This window comes from Gossypium arboreum, chromosome 13 (assembly GCF_025698485.1).
Source record: "Gossypium arboreum isolate Shixiya-1 chromosome 13, ASM2569848v2, whole genome shotgun sequence".
Lineage (NCBI taxonomy): Eukaryota > Viridiplantae > Streptophyta > Magnoliopsida > Malvales > Malvaceae > Gossypium > Gossypium arboreum.
In genome coordinates this window covers 862,790-872,025 of record NC_069082.1, presented here as the reverse complement: position 1 = coordinate 872,025, position 9,236 = coordinate 862,790, and the positions used below count along the sequence as shown (strand labels likewise).

General features: G+C 32.5%; 1 protein-coding gene across 1 annotated transcript; it reads left to right on the top strand.

Moving 5' to 3' along the window:
- Positions 1–3,059: 3,059 nt before the first annotated feature.
- LOC108461568 (protein SMAX1-LIKE 3-like) lies at positions 3,060–6,080 on the top strand. Its single transcript, XM_017761441.2, has 3 exons — positions 3,060–4,375; positions 4,505–4,688; positions 4,770–6,080. Exons 1-3 carry the CDS (start codon positions 3,222–3,224, stop codon positions 5,793–5,795), a joined length of 2,364 nt encoding a protein of 787 aa, XP_017616930.1. The 5' UTR covers positions 3,060–3,221; the 3' UTR covers positions 5,796–6,080.
- The last annotated feature ends 3,156 nt before the right edge of the window (positions 6,081–9,236 follow it).

Here is a 9,236-nt window from a genome sequence, read left to right as displayed (position 1 = left end):
TTTTTGTCATTAATTTTTAATAGTCAAATCGCTTTTTAATGGAAATGCTAATTAAAACTTAATTTTTTTTAACAATTTTGACGTGGTAATACACATAGCAATCCATGTGTACTTCATGCTGACATAATATTATTTATCTCATATAACACATCAACAAACAATTTAAAATTTATAAATATATTAAATATATATAAAAAATCAATAAAATATAAAAAGTTAATAAAAATTCAAAAAATTAGCATGAAGTAGATATGAATTGCCAAGCGTGGCTGCTATATTAAAAATTTAATGTTTTAATCAAGATATCCAATAAAAGTAATTCAACTCTTTTAAAAGGTTGATATTCTTTTTAAAAGTGTGATTGCCAAATTTAACTAAAAAAATATTAACAAAAGATGTAAATGATAAGGGTTAAATTTTCATTATGCCTTTGAAATATATACTAACTTAAAGCTCTTAATTAAGCTTAATTCCACACAAATTTATCCATATTTATAAATGAATAAACCAATTTTGATTAGGTTTATTTTTTGTTCTTTAAAGTGTTATTTTTATTTTTATTTTTAGTAATACTTATTTTTATTAAAGTTAAATTTTATCAAAATTACAAATGGGTGGATAAAATTATTTTATATTAAAAATATATTTATAAAAACTTTAGCAAATGATTAATGTGGGAGTGATACTAGATTTTATATGAATTTATTGGTATTATATTTGATTTCCAAATAATATTTTTAATTGTTTCATTTGAAGATTATATAAAAGTATAAAAGATAAGAATACTCGAATAATTATCCTTTAAAATAAGGGTATTTTAGTAATTTCACAATTAATTTGGTGTCGGATTAACTTATGACACCAACTCAGTCAACCATTTTATGTATAATATAGATTTTAAACATGAATAACATATTGCTTAACAATGCTTTAATAACCAAACTGGTAATTGAAATAGTTAAACCACCAATTATTGATTCAACCGGTTCGATCATTAGTCCCACAATAATTAAAAAATAAAGAAAAATAAAAATTATAAATTGGTTCAATTGTTGGCTTTGTCTTGATTTTTAGTGGTTCATTCATAGGCTAGTTAAACCCCTATGTCAATATACCAACTGGTTTTCGATTCTATCAATTGATCGAGTCTGATTCGATAAGGATATTATTGAATCCTTAAAGGGAGGCGCAGATTAAAAATGGCATTATTGAGAGAGATAGCTACGAATCTCAAACATGAACAATAAAATAGACTAGGGGTGAACAAAACTCAATTTGATTAAAAAAATCAAAAATAATTATGAATTTCGAGTTAATCGAATCGAGTTATTCAAATTATTTGAGTCAACTTGGATAATTCGATTCGAGTTTCAATTTCGAGTCGAATTAAATTTCACAATTCAAATAACTCGAATAATTCAAATAACAGATTGATGTAAATACCCTTTTGGTCACTATCAACTTTGAAAATAAGCAAATTGGTCTCCCCAACAAAAATTACAAAAAAATCAAAATAATTTTCAAAAATTCAAAATAATTTTTAAAATTTAAAATATTTATAAAAATTTTAAATTTTAAATTTTTAAAAAATTATAAACATTCTAAAAATATATAAAATTTTAAATTTTAAATTTTTTAAAATAATAATTTTGGGACCTAATTAATGATTCAAATTTTTGTTTTACTCGCTTTGAAAAAATTCAAATATATATAGTTTCAAATTTACATGCTCTAATATGGAATTAGTTATACTATTATTATTTGACATGTTTAATTTTTTTAATTTAACTCAAACAATTTTACTTGATTCGATTCGACTTGACTCGAATTTCATTTCACTTGACTCGAATCGAAAAAATTTTAAATAGAGTTAGGATGATAACATATGACTCGTAAACTCGAAAATTTTTCACTCGATTCAATCAAATACTCATGCCTAAAATAGACATACCGAATACAAAAATAAAAACTACATAAGTCTCAAACTTTGAAATTTAAAATTAAGACCCAACCCATGTATGCTTCAACGAGCTAAATCCAATTTTCCAAATAATAATTTTTATCCAATTATTTTGAAATATTTTATTGCACCTTTTGTTTTTTCATCCCTCCATTACAGCCTACCTTTGATTAAAGCAAAATTCATGATTTTGTGATCCAAAACTCACATAAAAAGGAAAAGAAAGCAAAAAGAACATCCACATTTCCCAATTCCCTTCAAACTTCAAACAGACAGACAGTCTACTCTTCTTTTTCTCTTCTCCTTATTGGTAGATTTCCATTTCCATTTTTCTCCTTTTTCCCAACTTCTCTCTCTCTCTCTCTCTCTCTCTCTCTCTCTCTCTCTCTTTTCCTTTTTCTCATCATCTAGTTTTGAGAGCTAATTATTCAATTTTGGTATTTTAGTATTTTTATAAAGACATAAAAAGTGCTTATTCCATTCTTTGTGCTTAATAAAGCATATCTAATGTATTAAATTTATATATAGGTCTAATTTATATTCCAACCTTCTACTTTGTAAAATTGAGAATTTGATCTATCTACTTTTAATTTTTTGAAATTGGTGGTCCTCATGCTTTAAAAAATTTAATAAGTTAGTCTAGTTGTTAGTTAGTTAATACATGGAAATGAACTGTTGCTTTTTGCTAGTTTATTGTATATAAATGGTTGAACTACTTAATTCTTTGAATATAAATTATTTAAACCGATAATGTTATCCAATTAGACTATCTTCTTAATTTTCGTAAAGTACAATAATCAAATTATGACAAGTGAAAGTAGAATGATTAACTTTTTTAATTTCTATAAAGTAGAGGATGAAATCAATAATTAAACCCTAAATAAAATTTGCTATTAAAGCTCCCAACTTTTAATTTATCTACATAACTTTATAGTTTATACATATCATGAGAGAGAGAAATAAAAAAAGGAAAAAAGAAAAAAAGGGGGCAAAGTTAAATCACATGCAAACCACTTTCCCATACAAAAGACCAAAATTTTCCCTCACTAACAAGAAAAGCATAAACCCCCACTTCCACTTGTCATAATATCTCACCAAATCAAACTCCAATAACTTCCCTTATATATATATAAAGCTTGAGGACTGCTGTCATAGTTTGATAGCTGATACTGATGAAACCCACCGAGCTTCAAGCTCTAAGTGTCTGATTTTTCTTTCTTAAACTCCCAGTATTTCATAGTATCCTTAAAAGACAAGAAAGATGAGAGCTGGAGTTTGTACTGTGCAACAAGCTTTAACAGCTGAGGCTGCTAGCTTGGTTAAGCAAGCACTTGGGCTAGCTCGACGACGAGGCCATGCCCAAGTCACTCCTCTTCATGTAGCTAGTGCCATGCTTGCATCTTCCACAGGTCTTCTTCGTAGAGCTTGTCTTCAATCTCATTCTCACCCTCTTCAATTTAGAGCTTTAGAGCTTTGTTTCAATGTAGCACTTAATCGTCTCCCTGCATCTACTTCTAGTCCTTTATTAGGTCCTCACCATCATCATCACCATCATCATCATCCTTCTCTTTCTAATGCCTTGGTTGCCGCTTTTAAACGTGCTCAAGCTCATCAACGCCGAGGGTCCATTGAGAACCAACAACAACCCATTTTAGCTCTCAAAATAGAATTAGAACATCTCATAGTCTCTATCTTGGATGATCCTAGTGTTAGTAGGGTTATGAGGGAAGCTGGTTTCTCTAGCACACAAGTCAAAACCAAAGTTGAACAAACAGTTTCCATGGAGATTTCTTCTTCTCCAAAAGAAAACAACACCAAACCCCAAGTTCTTGCTTCTAACTTGTCTCCTTCGATGCCCCACACACACTCTCATGACCAAGATGTAACCAATGTTTTGAACACAATAGTTCACAGAAGGGGAAACACTGTCATTATTGGTGAGTCCGTAGCCATTGCTGAGAGTGTTGTTAGAGGAGTAATGGATAAATTTGAGAAAGGCCAAGTCTCTGGGGATTTAAGGTACCTTCAGTTCATAAGTTTCCCACTTTTGTCACTTAGAAACCTTGCTAAACATGAAGTGGAACAGAAACTTGTAGAGCTTAAATGTCTTGTCAAAAGTTATATGGCTAGGGGGGTTGTCTTATACTTAGGTGATCTCAAATGGGTTTCAGAGTTTTGGTCAACCTATGGTGAACAAAGAAGAAACTATTACAGTCCAGTGGAACATATAATCATGGAACTCAGAAGATTAGTAAGTGGAACCAAGGAAACAGGCAAATTGTTCCTTATGGGAATTGCAACTTTTAGAACTTACATGAAGTGTAAAACAGGCCAAGCTTCTCTTGAGTCAATTTGGGAACTTTATCCTCTTACAATATCAGCTGACAGCTTAAGCCTAAGTCTTAATCTTGAAAGGTAAACCATTGTTTTTGTTTTTTTTTTACCTTAGTTTTCTCCATCTTTACATATGTCCACTTATGGTAATCATGTTTTTTTTCCTGTTTTGTTGCTTTATTCCACCTGTGATTCTCAATCTCAATATAGAAACAAAGAATCTATAGATTCCATTAGTTGGCAACTTGGTGAAGTAGAAGCAAATAAGAATCATAGTTCCTTTAGGGATAGATTGTTCAACTTTGACAAGAAGGAAGCTCAAAGTACTTCAAGTTTGCCTTCATGGCTGCAAAACTACAAAGAAGAAAGCAAAATGAACCCTTCCCATGATAAGGTATTTATCCTTACAGTTCCACTTGCATGATTAATCATTAAAACAGGTTGAGATTCACATTTTTCTTTTGGTTACTCACAGGATTCAGTGAATGTGAAGGATCTTTACAAGAAATGGAACTCGTTTAGCAGTGCTTCAACTGATAAAGATCCCTGCAACAGTGAAGAAGAAGCTCTTAATCTAAGTTGGCCAGTCATTTTTGAATCTAAAAGTTCACCTAAAGAGCACCAGTTTTATATATCCGAAAATGATTCAAAGCCAGACCTCCTCTCAAATCCGAATTCGAGCCCAAATTCGGCTTCTTCGAGTGAGGCGATGGAGGAGGATATCGATGGTCTTAATGCATTCAAGGTTGTTAATGCTGAAAACATGAACATTTTATGCAATGCATTGGAGAAAAAGGTTCCATGGCAGAAGGATGTGATTCCTGAAATTGTTAGCACCATTCTCGAATGCAGATCAGGGATGAACAAAGCTAAAAACTGGTTAAATCAAAGGGAACACAAAGAAGAAACATGGCTGCTCTTCTTAGGATCCGACAATGAAGCCAAACAGAAGATTGCAAGAGAGTTGGCAAGAATCATTTTCGGTTCACAAACCAGCTTTGCTTCCATAAGTCCGAGCAATTCCGGATCGGATTCGAATGAAGATAACAAAAGGAAAAGAGATGAATCTGGCGGCAACAGTTATGTTCTTCAAAGATTTGGTGAAGCATTGAATGAGAATCCTCACAGGGTGTTCTTGATGGAAGATATGGAACAGGTTGATTACTGTTCTATGAAAAGCATTAAGCATGCAATAGAAACCGGGAAAGTTACAGTTTCAGATGGTGTTACAGTTCCTGTAATGGATGCCATTGTCATTTTCAGCTGTGAAAGCTTCAGCTCATTGTCAAGAGCTTGTTCTTCGAGGAAAAGGCCAAACTGTAATGACCCAGAAGAGATCAAAGAACCAGAAATGGAGCAGGAAAAGAACCCATCTGTTTCTCTAGACTTAAACATTGCCATTGGAGATAACAGTGAAGAAGACAGTTCAAGAACTGATGATGAAACTGGGATTCTGAAACATGTTGATAAGCAAATTATTTTCAGTGTTAAAGAACGGTAACAGAAGAAGGGGACTAGTTGGCAAAACTTTTTTTTTTTGCTTTTTGTACTTTCATTTTTGTTGCTTTAATTTGTGTCTTACTTTTTGTGTGATATATGTGTTTGGAGGGGGATAGAAAGAAAGAATCAAACTAACATGGTTTACAGTGAAATTAAGGCATAGGCATTTATCAAGGGGTTGGGGTGGACTGGAATGACATATTTAGCACTGTAGAAATAGTTACTTATAATTATTAATGTATAATTTTGTATCTTAGATCCTGTTATAGACTCTCTTTTTTCAATATTTTCAGGCTTAAAACTCTTCACCTGCTCATTTAGTTAAATTTTTATGACAAATGTTTAGATATAGGAAAGTCATCAATTTAAAAGCTTACATCAACCATCCTCGTCAGAACGGTTAACTACCATAAAAATTTGGTGATGCATACTCATTTGTAGCTTCTTTATCATCGTTTGGACATCATTTATAGAGTCCCATACAATCTATATAAAAATATATTGGAAATAAATTCTGAGATATTTTTCAATCCATCCATTTAGTGGGTGCTTCATTCAGTTTTATTTAAGTCGGTGTTAGGATCGACTCGATTAAGCAATAAGTAAAAAATAACGAAATAAATTGAGAAATTGAACACACAAATTTAACGTGAAAAAACTTCTCCAAAGAGGATAAAAAACTATGGGCAAAAATAAATTTACTATAACAGCAAAAGAATGAAGAGTACAAAAGATGGAGATAAAAACTAAACCCCGAAAACCCTAAAACAAATAACCCTCAAAACTCAAATACAAAATTCTCTAAATGTGTTATGAGTTTTAATCTCTAATGGGTGTATTTTCTAAGGTTGTAAAAGACCCTATTTATAGGCTAAATTAGCAAGTCAAATAAACTATGCTAATAAATGCTAAATATATTATACTAATAAATACTAAATCTTCTAGAAATAAAATATAATTTTGTTTAACTTGATTTCTAAGCAATCTCTTAGAATTTGGGTCACACAACTCTAACAGTCGGGTTCAACAGTATTCTAGGTTGACATATATCACTTTATCACTGTGAAAAATAAAATAGAATAAAATAAATAAAAATAAAGAACACATAAATTTTACGTGGAAACCCTTTCGGGAAAAAAAACCACGGGCAGAGGAGAAGAAAATTCACTATGTCGAAAATTTTTTTTACTCTAATACAAGAGGAATAGACTATGTCTATTTATAGGCTTGCAAAGCCATATTCTAGTAGGATTGAAACACCTTATCCTAATCAATATAAAATAGATGGAGTTTAATAAGGTTTAAAAACCTTATTCGAAAATAAAATAAAAGAAGTCTAGTTCTATATGGATTTTACTTTTATTTTATTTTCCATCGTATTTTATTTAAATAAGAATTTGGGTCACTTAATTCTAACAATCTCCACCTTGACACAAATTCTCAATGAACAAGTTCTTCATCGCGAACTTTCAATAAACAAGTTCTTCACCTCTTCCAAAAACCCTTAAGGGTTTAACTTCAACAATGAACACCAACCAAGTCTAAGCAATGCTCAAACTTGGTTATAGGAAGTGACTTAGTCATCATATCTGCAGGATTTTCATGAGTGCTAATTTTGCTCACAACAATATCACCACGAGCAATAACATCACGAACAAAATGATACCGAATATCAATGTGTTTTGTTCTCTCATGAAACATTTGATCTTTTGTAAGAAAGATGGCACTGACCGTCACAAAATCTTGTGCTGATTTGAAGGTCTTCATTGAGTTCACTAAATAGTCCCTTCAACCAAATAGCTTCTTTACAAGCCTCAAGAATCGCCATGTACTCAAATTCAGTGGTAGACAAAGCGATCGTAGTTTGCAAAGTGGCTTTCCAACTAATTGCACAACCTCCGATTGTAAAGACGTAACTCGTGAGAGATCTTCTTCTATCAAGGTCTCCAGCAAAATCAGCATCAACATACCCTATAACTCCATCTTTAGTTCTTCCAAACTATAAGCAAACATTAGTAGTGCCTCGTAAGTATCTTAAAATCCATCGAACGCTTTCCGGTGTTCTTTACCAGATTCGCCATGTATCGCTAATCGCCTCGATGCATATGATAAATCGGGCGTGAACAAACCATAGCATACATGAGAGATCCTCTCGCACTAGAGTATGGAACATGTGACATGTACTCAATCTCATTATCGATTGAGGAGATAAGGCCGATGAAAGTCCGAAATGGGTCGCTAAAGGAGTACTAACGAGCTTAGCACTCTGCATATTGAACTCAAAAGAACTTTCTCAATGTACCCTTCCGACTTAGGTACAATTTACTTGCTTTTCTATCTCGAGAATCTCCATACCAAGTATCTTCTTTGTTGGTCCTAAATCTTTCATCTCAAATTCTTCACTTAGTTGGGCTTTAACCTTTCTTATCTCTCTTTTATCTTTTCTCGCTATCAACATGTCATCAACATAAAGAAGTAGATACACAAATGAACCATCACTGTTTTTCTTAAAGTAGACACAACTGTCAAAACTACTTCTTTTGAAATCATGAGAAGTCATAAAGGAATCAAACCTCTTGTACCACTGTCTTGGTGATTGTTTCAAACCGTAAAGGGACTTTTTCAAAGAGCAAACATAGTCCTCTTTTTCGAGACTATAAAACCCTCTGGTTGTTGCATGTAAATATCTTCCTCAAGTTCTCCATGCAAAATGCGCTTTTACATCTAACTGCTCAAGCTCCAAATCATGCATGGCCACAATACCAAGCAAAGCTCGAATCGAACTATGCTTAACAACCGGAGAGAACACATCTGTGAAGTCCACTCGAATTTGATCAGTAACCCTTTGCAACAAGCCTTGCTTTATATCCGGGTTCTTCAACTCCCGAGTCCCTTCTTTCTTTTAAACACCCATTTACAACGAATGCCTTTTTGCCTTTAGGAAGTTTTACAAGATCCCATGTTCTGTTTTTGTGGAGTGATTCCATCTCCTCTTGCATAGCAAACATCCACTTTTCGAGTCTTCACGCTAATCGCCTCGAATAATTAAATGGCTCTTGATTCGCATCTATATCTTCACCACATTTAAAGCATAAGCAACTAGATCAACCTCGGCATACTTCTTTGGAGGTTTAATTTCTCTTCTTGTCCTGTTTTTGGCGATAGAGTATTGCGGTGAAGAAGCAACTCTATTCTCAATTTTGTACTTGGCTTGAGGAGTTGATTCGTATTAATCGATGCTCCACCGCTTTTGGTTTTCTTTATTGGAAGAGTCTTTAAGAGATAAGTTAGGTAGCATAGCGCTTCATCAAAACAACATCTCTGCTAATCACAACTTTTCTATTTTCAGACACCATAACTTATAGCCTTTACACCACTTTATAACCAAGAAAACGCATTTAATGGATCTCGGTTCCAATTTTCCATTATCAACATGAGCATA

What these genes read in the sequence shown, in the direction of transcription:
- LOC108461568 (XM_017761441.2), top strand. Translation starts at nt 3,222, where the DNA reads ATGAGAGCTGGAGTTTGTACTGTGCAACAAGCTTTAACAGCTGAGGCT. An exon ending in CTAAGTCTTAATCTTGAAAG is followed by an intron (nt 4,376 to 4,504) that starts GTAAACCATTGT and finishes ATCTCAATATAG; the next exon opens with AAACAAAGAATCTATAGATT. An exon ending in TGAACCCTTCCCATGATAAG is followed by an intron (nt 4,689 to 4,769) that starts GTATTTATCCTT and finishes GGTTACTCACAG; the next exon opens with GATTCAGTGAATGTGAAGGA.